At 35.8% G+C, this 13,565-nt stretch overlaps 2 protein-coding genes across 11 annotated transcripts; both read left to right on the forward strand.

The window, feature by feature from the left end:
- The first annotated feature begins 692 nt into the window (after nucleotides 1-692).
- Nucleotides 693-5,966, forward strand: LOC110821845 (Peptidyl-tRNA hydrolase family protein). Of its 10 annotated transcripts, none has more exons than XM_022051799.2 (9): nucleotides 693-867; nucleotides 1,570-1,706; nucleotides 1,789-1,873; nucleotides 1,979-2,046; nucleotides 2,945-2,995; nucleotides 3,123-3,196; nucleotides 4,782-4,840; nucleotides 4,932-5,008; nucleotides 5,623-5,966. In XM_022051799.2, the coding sequence occupies exons 2-9, from the start codon at nucleotides 1,587-1,589 to the stop codon at nucleotides 5,752-5,754; spliced, it is 666 nt and encodes a 221-aa protein (XP_021907491.1). In that variant the 5' UTR covers nucleotides 693-867; nucleotides 1,570-1,586; the 3' UTR covers nucleotides 5,755-5,966. The 10 variants fall into 10 exon arrangements, with proteins under 10 accessions (XP_021907491.1, XP_088071975.1, XP_021907494.1 ...); XM_088215849.1 differs by having other exon boundaries at nucleotides 727-867; nucleotides 1,570-1,726; nucleotides 5,537-5,966; XM_022051802.2 differs by having other exon boundaries at nucleotides 727-867; nucleotides 1,570-1,726.
- A 1,338-nt stretch (nucleotides 5,967-7,304) lies between these two features.
- Nucleotides 7,305-13,382, forward strand: CSLC6 (Cellulose-synthase-like C6). The gene is made up of 5 exons (XM_022051532.2): nucleotides 7,305-8,249; nucleotides 9,498-9,806; nucleotides 10,908-11,198; nucleotides 11,279-11,392; nucleotides 12,183-13,382. Exons 1-5 carry the CDS (start codon nucleotides 7,539-7,541, stop codon nucleotides 12,819-12,821), a joined length of 2,064 nt encoding a protein of 687 aa, XP_021907224.1. The 5' UTR covers nucleotides 7,305-7,538; the 3' UTR covers nucleotides 12,822-13,382.
- Nucleotides 13,383-13,565: the final 183 nt, after the last annotated feature.

Genomic DNA, 13,565 nt, shown 5'->3' on the forward strand with positions numbered 1-13,565 from the left:
GTTGGACTTACTCGTAGTAATCATATATATATATATATATATATAGATGTACGTGTGTATTATATAATTATGTGGGATTAAATTTTTAATGTTGGTATACTTGCACTTTTCAACACGTGAGATGTATTGTTTGGGTCCCATCCGTGCAAAATTTTGAGATTGAATGTAAGCCTTGATTTGAGGCTTTGACAGCATATTATTGTACTAATGTCATATATTTTGTTATTTTCTTCATCTATTTTTGTTAACAAATTTATTATTTATGTAATTTTTTTGCCATTTTATTAATTTCTCAAACTACAAATATATATATTTTTTTAATCAACCACCCACTGTTTATACTGTACGAATTAATAAGAACACGGTTAATCCAATAGATTTTCACTTTTACTTTTTTTTTTTTACGAATTTATCGATTTCACAGACATGTAAGGTAAAAAACACTAATAAAATGGCCGCTGTACAAGATTAATTTTGAAGGAAGCATTACTATTATTATTAAAAAAAAAACAGAAGTAAAAGACAAGTCCAGAAATGGCCCTCAGAGGCCCAACATTCTAAAACTCGGGCCAGTATGGTCCCAACATTTTAAAATTCGGGCCAGTATAGGCCCAACATTTTTAAAACTCGGGCCAGTAGAAGCCCAACTGCGGCGATCTTCAAATGCTTTCGTTCTTCCTCACTAATTTTTTACTCTCTCCAAAGTCCAACTCCAGTAAGCCCGAAAATACGCAGCTCCAGCAAGCACATCCCCACGAGGCCACCGCTGCAAATCCCTCACGCACAAACACAAGAAAGAATCGGGGAGCCACTTCCGGAATCAGAGGTGAAAATCAAAATCAGGAGAGCTTTTGGGTTGCTCACATGGTGAGACACCTCTACTTGATCCATTGATTTTAAATGAAGAATATTGGATGTTCACTCCTCTGTTCTCACTGCAGCATGTTGCTTTCCGTCTTTAAGTTGTTAATTTTCCTTCTCTTAGCTGGGAGTATCAAATGAGATATTTAGTTTGTAAGCCTTAGTCATAATCAACTACGTACAGGACGTGCTTGTTAAAATGCTTGTAAAAACTTCAACTCGATGCTTTGGTGATACATGGAACTATTTTGCCTTTCATTCTTTTAAAAATTTTGCTGTTTCTTTTTTGGCTCACTCTTTTCTTTATTGCACATATATTAATGTATACTTCTAGGTGTGAAGTTCCATATACTTTCTTGATCATGGAAATGACTTACGTTGTCTCTGTTTTATTTTCTTCATAATGTTTTAGTGGGTAACTTTTGTATATTAAGCATGAATTTGCTGGAATTTTTTTTTTTTTTCCATCGAAAAATTATGTAGGGTCACTGAAACAAGATTTCCTGGGAATTTGGTTTTTAAAACTTGTCCGGAAAGATGTTATTTTGAAGAGGAAACCCTGAATGAGAAACTTTGAATTAACTTTGGCTTATTTTTTTCTTTTATTTCTTCATATATGCTCATATACTATCATAGTTTGCAGTCAGGCATACCAAGGGCGACTGTGAAGGAAAGTGAACTTTTCTTCATTTCTTGTGTTTTATCCAGGCTTACGGAATTTGTGGATGGTGAACCAAATGCTGAAAACATTTCGTAGCCGTCATTTCTGCACTGCTGCCTCACGGCCATGGCTCTTTGTGGGCTTGGGCAACCCGGGTGATAAATACAAAGGAACCAGACACAATGTATAACACGTTACTAGCAGGTACTTGTGAACTATCACTTCACCTTCCCTGACGAAATCTAACTATTTCACAACTAGGGCAGGTGGGATTTGAGATGATTGATGCATTTGTTGAATCACAAGGGATTCCAATGAACACAATTAACTGCAAAGCGATTTTTGGACAAGGTCGGTGAACTAATTCTATCCCACCTCATATATATGTGTGTATTTAACTGCGGAGCAATCTGTTTTCTTTATGCAAAGCTGAGAGGTATTTAGTTGTATTCTCAGGTTTTGTCGGTGATGCTCCCCTTCTTCTTGCAAAGCCCCAAACTTACATGAATTTGAGTGGTGAATCTGTAAGTGGTTAGAACATATTTAAGCTTACTTGCACTGGTTCTGGTAGTTCCCAGATCATAGTTTGTGCATAAATGCATATGTTTACAACAAAACATCAATATAACATAAGCAGGAAACTGCCAGAACCTAATACTTAAAAAATTTTAGGCCATGTTTGAAACAAATACTAAATTTGTACGGAATGATTTGTTGATCTGTATTTATCAACTAGAAGTTATTGAAGTACTCGCATGGAATTCAGAATGTGTTCCTTCAATTCCACATGAAGTTCTATGAGTTCATATAGTATCATGCCTTAATAGAATTTGCATTTGTCATAAGTAGATTAAGTGTGAATTAACTTGCAAATAAATTTTACCAGAATTCTGGATTTGTGCTAAACACCTTAAATACCTCAAATTTTTTCAGAAGTTTTAAATGCCTATATTTTCTTTCATGGTTCCATAAAACTCATGGAATAAGATCTATGGTAGGTTGATGTAAAGCTTCTTCTTTTATATATATAAAAAAAAGATCTATTGTAGGTTGCATTCTAAAAACTTAAGACAAAAAATACGGAACTCATTTACAAGTCCATATTTTATCCACATTCTAAATAAGAAATTGCTGCAAAAGAATCGTGCATTTCTTTTGGTGGAATTCATTTACTGCAAACATAATGTAACTTGAAAAACTAATTTCCTTTCTGTGTTGCACAATTTTTTTTGGGGGCGGCGGGAGAGGGGGGAAATAGTAGAGTAATCTTTGTTGGTTTTTCCTGTTATTACGTTTTTGACCTTCTTGTATTAGAAGACTTTAGGGGATCTGGTGTTATACTTCTTCTTCTCAAGAATAATATTTTTTTCCTTAAAAAAAGTCAGGAAGAGGAACATAACTTTTATTTCTCTCTAAATGCAGACTGGACCTCTTGCAGCTTATTATAAGCTACCTCTTAATCGTGTGATTGTGGTAATTCTACCTTCATTTTGTGTTTATTCCTCTTTAATCTTTTGATAATAATATTGTAGTACTTTGATTTATCTAAGAAGATGGCTCTTGCTGATATTTGGTAGCCTTTTTTGGTTTGAAACTGTAGTTTCATGATGACATGAACTTGCCATGTGGAGTACTTCGTCTTCAGCACAATGGGGGTCACGGAAGCCACAATGGGTAAGATAGAGCTTCAAGTACTTAGTTGCAAGTAAAAAGCACATACATTTATCTTTGGAAAATAAAAGCTTGATCTTGAGGAAACAATTGCTTGTCATATGACTGCTGAGTACCCTACTAAGATTATATGCTCTGCCCGTTTGCTAAATCAAATATCGATATTGACTGATGCAATTAGAAATTGTGGTACCAAACTAAGTAGTGTTCTTATATTTAGATGAAATAATTGCCGTGATTGTCAATGTTATGTTGTTATGACTGGTATTGGTAGTGATTTTTGTTGTCAACGATTTTGATTTTGTGACATATAAGTTTGCTTGAAAACTTTAATAGACACAAACCCTTCAGGTTTCTTTTCCCGTTTTGGTCACTTGAGAATGTTGAGAGAGCAGATTTCACACCTTATAGCATCATTTGTATATATCTGTGTGTTTTTTTGGAAAATAACAATAGGACTTGGCAATCCTTGTGGAATCTGTGTTTAAATATGCATTCACCGTGCAAGATATATTGTGTTCCTTTGTTAAAGAGAGTGTACTGTATGTAAATTAGGTTAAAGGACCTTTTACCCCCTATATAAAAATTATTTATTTCCTTTTCTATTCTAGAAAATTTGTATATATAAGGATTGTATTCGATAAAATACAAGTTGAACCATTCTTATCATCTTTAACCCAGGATCTATTTAGGAATTAAAAGAATAAAAACATTATGTTCCTCAATCCAGGATCTGGTTATAGTCTTTAAGCAGAAAAGTCAGTACAAAGAAATTGCAGGATGCTTCTGTAAATCTTCTCCTTTCATGACCTCTTTTGCCTAAAAAAGTTGGACTCGCTAAGAGAAAACCCAAACAATGTTTAAGAAATAACTTTTCTGAAATATTGCCTACCTTTTTTTTTTCTTTTTTTTCTCCCAGAACTGATTTTAAGTACATATCCTGGTGCGAGATAAGAACATAAAATTATCCCTAAGGAGTTCATAACTTCCAAAATTGAAGTAACCAACTCCCACATCTAAGGAAAAACAAAACTGCTGCAGATAAAGATAAGTAGACAAATCAGATAAATATAATTAAGCAAATCATAAAGTGCTTACACATCAGCAGGCTATAAAGTCATTCCATGTTTGGATGTCCTTATGAAAATACTTTCAACTAATGCATTATTTTTATGGTAGACCACAGCAAACTATTATTGACATATGCTTGAATGGTGAAAATTATCTTATCAAGCCAGTGTATCTGGATACATGTAAAGATTTTGCATTTTTGTCTTGGGAATTAAGTATAAGGCCATGGTTAACGTCCTCAGTATCATTTTGGTTGTGTGTTTAAATGGTGAAAAAATATCTTAGTAGTGGACATGAATTTTCATGAGTGCAAAGTATATATTTATTCTTGAGTTTTTATTGACAAGTGTATTAGGATGCATGTAAGTCTATGTTAGGTAACTCAAGATGGATTTTCCTGTACAACTACACATAAATACTTGTAACTTTGGTATTGTCAAGAATTCTGTTTGATTATTTCTAGAAGTATTTTCAAGGCTAGCTTTTACATTGATTTATTTATTTTTTCTGTGATTAGGCTTAAAAGTGTTATATATCATTTCCGAGGCAATAGAGAGTTTGCTCGACTGAGAATCGGTTAGTTTGCAATCCCATTTAGTATATTTGACTCTGCCAGCTCTATTGATTTTGCCCTAAATAACTGAATTAGACTTGCGTTGGTTGCCAGGTATTGGAAGGCCTCCTGGTCAAATGGATCCAAAAGCATTCTTGCTGCAAAAGTTCAACACAATAGCTCGAGAGCGAGTAAGATTTTACTTATTAGTGGTTAATTATCTTAGAAGTAGCCAAATTCTTCTTCAGATGCTTCACTGGATAATTGAAGCAGATGCTATTGGCTAAGCATAGGATATTTTTATGGTGAAGTTGTATCTGTCTGGAGGCTACTGGGATATCCTCAGTATTGAAAATTTCTTTTCTAGCAATTTCAAATCACATTTTTTGCTTCTTTGGTTTAACACATGGCTAATATACCTTCGTATTTTTGGGTGGTAAGTATTGCTCCTTGGATGTGAGTTTCATTGATGTGTACTTGAAGGAATGAGAATTGTTCATTGGTACATGTATATTCCCTCTGTGTGCATCCACTTTTTAAACGTCATTTTGCCCATGATTGAATTCTGTTTCAAGATGATCATTTTATTTCTGGATCCATGTTGGATTCATTGGTATTATTACAAAATCTAAGAGATTTTGTAGTCATGATCATGTCATATTTATATATATTTTTTCAATAATATCTTTTCATTGTTTACAACATGTGACATATTGCAGAATGGATGTGCGTACAATGCATTTGGTAGAGAACATGGTCTTCACTGTCACTGACTGATAAATGCTGTTTTTGTTTGGTGGGCTAGATTGATACTGCTTTGCAGGAAGGAGTTGATGTATTAAAGTTCCTTTTATCTAAGGGCTTGACAGAGAGTGCAAGACGGTTCAACACAGAACAGAAGTACAAGCATATAAGATTGCAGACGTTGCCAGCATGACAAGCTTTAGGTGTATATTTATTACTCATAAACTTAAGTTTATCCTGTGCTTCTAGGTACAATTTTTAGAAACATAAGGGACCCTTTACAGATTGAAATTAATGTTCAATGTTAGGAAAGTATTCTTGGCATTCTTGGTTAAGAAGATTATTTTTTGACCATGTAAAATTCTCAAACCTGAACAGTAAAAAATCTGACATTGATGGTGCCAAGGTTCAGATCGATGAATTTGGATATGCTGACTTGTTAACACTAGTCTAAGGAGAAGAAGGTGAATGCACTGCATAATGAGGAGACTTATATGTCGGTTATGTATATATATATATATAGAGAGAGAGAGAGAGAGAGAGAGAGAGAGAGAGAGAGTACATCAGTAAGCTTGGGTGAATGTTTCCTGGGCTAAAATAAAGTGAAAATGAGTGATTTATTTACATTTATGGGTTCCCAGATTTAATCCCAATAAAAATGGGAGCTTAAACCACCCAATTATTAGGATTAGTGTTCGTAATAGGGTTGTCTTCGTCTCATCACATGCGTCCCGTGGTAATTGACATCTGTATTGGGTCACAAATTAAATGAGGGAACTTGAAAAGGCATTAACTATTTCTAACAAACCTTTCAAATCAACACCTGCCTCTCTCCTATTTACTTAGGGCTTCCTTTATTTTTGATGAGTTTAAAAAAACAAACCTCATAATTTGTAATTTTTAAGAAATTAAACTCAATATACCTGATCTTAAGTAACTCAATAAATAGGTCTCTCTCTCTCTCTCTCTCTCTCTATATATATATATATATATAAATTTTATGTACATCTCAATATACATACACATATCAATCCATGTAATAAATAACAATAATAAAAGAAAATCATTTTATACTCGATTTACTATTATAATAATATTTTATTATTATTATTATTTTTTGTGAGAGAGGTGGCGGTCATATACGCACATCTTTTTTTGCTTTTCACGAACGACTTGTGTACATTAGTTGGTGACATGAACTCACTCCATTTACGAACATGTCTAAGTGGTCAAAGGAATCAGGTAAAGAAAGCAACAAAATAAGTTTTTCAACTACAAACAACAAAATAAATAAATAAATAAATAAAGACCTGACTTTTCACATTAACCACCCATAAGGAACTTGCTCGAATTCCCATTTTTCACCTTTTCATTTCAACCCAAAAAAATAAAATTTAAAAACATAAATGAAAAATCTAAATTAATTTAAAATATAATTTTTATTTTTATTTTTATTCATTTGAGTTGCCATATTAATCCATTAAACAAAAATTGTTAGGGTTTCTGGATAATATTTACGCGCCGGGTGCTTAAACACTTTTAAAACCAGTTTAGGAAGGAACTAATGCGACAACTGTTGAAATCTAGACGCAGTCACATAACTGTAAAAGCGCACACTATCACGCGCCAATAGTGGCACGCGAGACACATACGTAAGCAAACAACGAAACGACACCGCATCTTCTCCGTGATTAGCGCGTGTAGATCAGAAACCTGGATTTACTAACCAAACCCCGCCCACGACCAAAGCACATGGCCTGCTTCCATCCCGATAACCCACCGTCCTAAATCCAAGAACCCTCTGCACATGCACATATCGCCTACACAACACCCCAAAGTTCCTCTAAATTTGGCTACTCATTTTCCAAATTTAGCTCATTCTCTCCTCCTCACAAAGGGAGATCTACCCACCCAGTTACTTTTTTTTTTTTTTTTTTTGCTTCTTTGTATTCACATTTCTGAGTTTTTCTTCGTTTAATGTCTCGAGCACAAAACTATGAGTTTCAAGAATGGTGGAACAAGCAAAGAGAGAGGGACCGCGAGCTTTTTGCCGACGCTAACCATACCACCAACGCATTCCTTACCGTCGAGATCCGGAGCCCAACTTCCGACCGGGCGCCGGAGAAGGACCGGAACCGGGCTCGGAGCGCCCGTCAGCTCTCGTGGGTTTGTCTCCTTAGGTTCCAGCAACTCGCTAGCTCCCTCGCCTGGATCACAAACTCCTTCCTCAACCTCCTCCGTACTGCCAACCGCCGCATCGCGTCACAGGACTCGGCTTCCGAGTTCTCTAATCCGTCACGGCTCTATCGCATCATAAAGGCCTTCCTGATCGTGGTCATACTCTTGCTCTGTTTCGAGCTTCTTGCATATTTCAAAGGATGGCATTTCAGCCCTCCATCGGTGGAGTCGGCGGAGCTGATGGTGGAAGTGCTTTACGCCAAGTGGCTCGATATCAGGGCGCGTTACTTGGCGCCACCACTCCAGAGCTTGGCCAACGTGTGCATAGTACTTTTCTTAATACAATCGGTGGATCGCGTGATTTTAGTGCTAGGCTGCTTCTGGATCAAGCTTCGCAGAATCAAACCCGAGCCGGCTATGGAGTACCCCGTGGTTGCGGATGCAGAGGCCGGGAGTGTGGAGGATTATCCCATGGTGCTTGTGCAGATTCCTATGTGCAATGAGAGGGAGGTAAGCCGATGTAGGTCTCCAATCCTTCGTTTTTTGTTCTTTTGTGCCGTTGTCATATGCTGATTTTTCTTATTTGAATTCTATGATTTTGTCTCGTTTGGCTTTTTCTTTTTAATCTTTGGATTAGCTTATGTTAACCAAGAATTGAATTTAAATAGTGGAAACATTTAATATGATGAAGCCCATTAATGGCTTCTTATTAAAATTTAGAGTAGGTTATTGGTTTTGCTACGTGTGGATGCGTTCCTTGCTGTTTGCGAGTTAATAGGTTGATCAGTTAGTGTTAAGCGATGATTGGATTATAGCCTTTAAACTTTTAATGATATAAAATTTCTTTCTAATTGCTTAGTAGTTTTCCTGTTGGCATAACAAAGTTTATTTATTTCACGAGTTGACGTATTGATAAGGAATATTAATGAGTTTGCTTATGAAGATTACAAGATCAGTCATTTTGGATCTTGTGGTTATCATTTTGTGTAGATGATAGGGTAACTTGTTTTCTTGATAGATATTCTGATAACTTTTTGACCGGGTGTTTAGAAGAGTCTTTGGTAATTTTCTGTTCCTCATCTTTCAGAGTTTATGCATCAGCAATGAGTTTAACTTCTGGTTTACTGCTTAAGATTACTGCTTTAATTAATCCGTATTTTCTTGTGAATTCAATGAATTGTCTGTAGTGTGTTAGTGACAACGATAACCATCAAAAGACATAGGGTAAGGCAACATAGCTTCTTTCTAGATTTACTAACTTTAAGCCATCAGCAATTGAAACTGGAACAATTCATGTTGGATTGAGAAGAGATTAGGCAGAATCCCACAACCTTCTGCTTTACTAGATATCTCTATTTACCCATGAACTTAATGAGTCATCTTTAGTGTGTAAGTGGCACAAAATTACCATAAATGGAGCAGAAAAAGCAGAGTGATTTTTACATAGCCTCATAATAGTTGAATAATGTTACTTCCTGGTTTCAATAATGCCATTCTTCAGTTATCCAGTTCCTGTGACTGAGAATTTGAATTATTCATCTGGAAGCTCATTGAAGCAGTTGTTAACCAATGAGTGATTCTGCGAGTCTTTCCACCACTAATTTTTTTTTTTACACTGTCATGTACTATTAAGTTTAACTTAATCATCTCTCTCTCTCTCTCTAAAAAAATTCACTTTTTTGCATATAACAGTATTCTCGTTGGTATCAGATGATTGTTTTCTTCAGCCTCCGTAACTTACTCTCTGTGGCCATGCAGGTTTATCAGCAATCTATTGCCGCAGTTTGTATCTTAGACTGGCCAAAGGAAAGAATGATTGTTCAGGTTCTTGATGACTCTGATGACTTGGATGTTCAGCTTCTTATCAAGGCTGAGGTACAGAAATGGCAACAAAGGGGTGTCCGCATATTATATAGACATCGTCTTATACGTACAGGCTACAAGGCAGGGAATCTAAAATCTGCAATGACTTGTGATTATGTTAAAGATTATGAGTTTGTGGCAATATTTGATGCAGATTTTCAGCCAGCACCAGATTTCTTGAAGAAGACTATTCCTCATTTCAAGGTAACTGTAACCTTCTTTTTCTTCAGGCTAGTGTCTGCTATCTCTCAACAGTCTTTTGTGAAATCTCTATGTTTGAACATGTTTACCAATCAAATCTGAACAGGACAATACATAATATAAAATGGAATGCGCTTAGATTCGCAGCATAGCCCTGGTTTATGTGTACATGCCTGATTAGATATATACCGACCTAGCACTTGGAAATCAAAAAGAAGTGGGATATTCCTGGTCTGTAAAACTGAGAGTTGCCTTTTTGTTGATTTTGGACACATGATGTTGATGCCATGCTTACATGGCTGTTCGTTAGGTAGATATCTTATCTATCTATTCATGCACATGGAAGTCATGAAGGAGTCTGTAATTATTCATGATGAGTAGATCATAGTTCCCTGATTGTGTGATGTGTACGTGACTTCATGTTAATGGAATGCATCTTTTTTATATAGTCATCTTCTTTCTTCCTCTTAACAGTATTTAGATGATGAAGTTAGTACAATAATGCAATACATGAGTGCCCCAAATGGAAAAGCTATCTTCTAATGCAGTGGGCATTTCATCACAGTTTCATGTTCTTAGTTAGTGACTGTGTAATCAAACATTGTGTTGCCAAAAGCAAAACCAAGCTTGAATGATTACTTTTGTTGCTTTTATTCAAGCATACAGATGAGTAAGATTAGCTCAATCATGATGGCTCTAATTTTCATTTGATAGAAAAATTTATTCAGCTGATTCTGCCAAATCCCTCAGCTGACTTCTATTTTTATTCTATTTTCTTATGGAAAAATATATCGTGCCCTTCGATATGAGCACATTCTGCATATTGTTTCATGGTTGCATTAACTGCTGAAAAAAGAGTAGGGTTCGGGTTCAGCAGTAATGCTTGCTATTCAAGGTGTGTTTAGGTCTGTTGTTTTTTTTTTGAAGTTATTTTTAATTCTTTGCACAATGGAGCTTTGTGATAAATTCTGCTTCTCTATTGTGATCCTGGTGTCGAAACCATGGTCGTTTGGTGTTCCTTAACCATTATGTAGCAACAGGGTTTTTGCAACCCATGTTTGTACCTTAGTTTGACTAGAGTTTTCTCTAATTTCTTTCTTCAAGGGCAAGGATGACCTAGCACTGGTCCAAGCAAGGTGGGCTTTTGTAAACAAGGATGAGAATTTGCTTACAAGACTGCAGAACATAAACTTATCCTTCCATTTTGAGGTTGAACAACAGGTCAATGGGATATTTATCAACTTTTTTGGTTTCAATGGAACTGCTGGAGTGTGGAGAATAAAAGCACTTGAAGACTGTGGTGGGTGGTTGGAAAGAACAACTGTTGAGGACATGGATATTGCCATTCGTGCTCATCTTTGTGGGTGGAAGTTTATCTATCTGAATGATGTTAAGGTGTGTGATGCCACCATAACTTAATTAGGAAGTTTGTTCAAGTGTTTCAAGAATGAAACTATTTAGATTTTGTTTTACAGTGTCTTTGCGAACTTCCAGAGTCCTATGAGGCCTACAAGAAACAGCAATATCGTTGGCATTCTGGTCCAATGCAGTTGTTCCGTCTATGCTTTGTTGACATTCTTCGTTCAAAGGTACAAATTTTGATATAATTGTTATTTACCCAGAACTATCTCTATCTTTATTGTTGTCTTATTTGCTTTTATAACAAAAAGGAATGTAACTTACTCGTGTCAAAGTTGTTGAATGACATGTAGATATGTCTGCAAATAAATGCACGTCTATTCCCAAGTTGATATGGAACGTTGAAATGAATTTCTAGAGACGTAATTTTCTTGTTCCTTGCTATAGAATTTTGTTGTTCCTGATAACATTCAAGAATTTAAGTAGGTAGTCTTCACTTGTAATATCTGTGACCAACATATTCTCCTCTTGGTCATCAAGGCCTGGAAGCAAAAAGAAGTCTATAAGTATTGACATACAACTCTGGGAGCAGGTGGCATATAAATTTTCAAAATTTTCTGTCCATGAAAAATTTAATGTTCACATCCCACCACTAACATATTGTTTCTTGGTTTGGGAGCTTTCACCATACTATTTTGGCCCTTCACTTTTATGTTAATGAATAGTAGGTGAAAGAAATTAATATGGGATATTGTGTTATTCATAGGCTACCAGACTAAATAAAATCGGAAATATCTGGAAAAATCTCTATTATCTCTTGTGACATGCATACATAATTTTAGATCATTACAGAAGCACTAAAATTAAGCAGGTGCATATATGAGTGGATGTTGTAAGAAAATATTGGTTTTCTTTCTTCAAAGATTCTGGATATTGATGATATATTTTTCCATTTTGGTTGCATGAAGTTACCTTACGGTTGTAACTTTCCATTTTAAATTTACTTTTTCTGTCTTACAGGTTAGTTTTATGAAGAAAGCAAATTTGATATTTCTTTTCTTCCTCTTACGGAAGCTTATCCTGCCCTTCTACTCGTTCACACTCTTCTGCATTATTCTGCCGCTGACAATGTTCATGCCAGAGGCTCAGCTACCAGCTTGGGTTGTCTGTTATGTGCCGGGGATTATGTCTATCTTGAATATCCTTCCAGCACCACGATCATTTCCTTTTATTGTCCCCTATCTTCTGTTTGAGAACACCATGTCTGTTACGAAATTCAATGCCATGATATCGGGATTATTTCGATTTGGAAGTTCTTACGAGTGGATAGTCACAAAGAAATTGGGAAGATCATCAGAGGCAGACCTGGTTGCCTTTGCTGAAAAGGAAACTGAATCTTTAGTTGAAACATCTAGTCTCCTGAGGTCCTCCTCAGATTCAGGTCTTAAGGAGCTGAATAAACTAGAGGTGACCAAGAAAACAGGGAAAACTAAGAGAAATCGCTTATACAGGAAGGAACTTGCTCTTGCTTTTATTTTATTGACTGCCTCCATGAGAAGTTTGTTGTCTGCTCAAGGAATTCACTTCTATTTTCTGTTATTTCAAGGAATCACTTTCCTTGTTGTTGGTCTAGATTTGATTGGAGAACAGGTTAGCTGATTGCTTAGTTAGGGTTGGTGTTTCAAGCTCTCTCCTCGGATATAGCCTGGTCTGCAGATCACATTGACATGGGTTTGATCTGAATCTCCCGGTGCTTTAGTGCATTATTCCTAAATGACTCCTGGTATTTACTGCTCTTGACACCATATAAAGCAATTCTTTCGGTTGTGCTAAGCACATGTTAATACTCTTATTTATTTACCTGTTGAGTGAGGGAGTATGTATCTTTAATAGTTGTCAAGCCTCATGGTTAGACTACAGAGGAAGTTGTGTCAAACGTTTTCAAGGGTAGGAAAGAGACATTGAAAGTTGATAATATTGGAGGAGTGGATTTTTTGTGGGGGCGAGCCCGGGTTTGTTTTTATGTAACACATCGTTCGTCCAGGACAAGTAAGGTGAGGGAGGCATTGTGAGGTTACTGCATGGCATTCTTTGACATACTCTTGATTGTTTCAGTACTAAAAGAAAAATGATTGAATTGTTTCTCAAGCTCATGGTATGGTGCAGTTCCAGTGAGATTGAGCATGTGTAAACTAAATTTTGAAGTGAAACTTTTGATCACTTGACATGTTTGCATATCCTTCCCCTGTTGTGGGTTGTCGGGTCTATTGACGAGGATTTGACATTTTTTTTGGGCAAAAATATATTTTCTTTAAAGAAAAAGAAACATATGGTTTAAACAAAAAGCAAAAAAGAAAAAGAGAAACATGAATAGAACATTAAAAGGTAAAAAAGATTGTAAAA

This window comes from Carica papaya, chromosome 3 (assembly GCF_054855325.1).
Source record: "Carica papaya isolate Zhongbai chromosome 3, ASM5485532v1, whole genome shotgun sequence".
Taxonomy (NCBI): Eukaryota; Viridiplantae; Streptophyta; class Magnoliopsida; order Brassicales; family Caricaceae; genus Carica; species Carica papaya.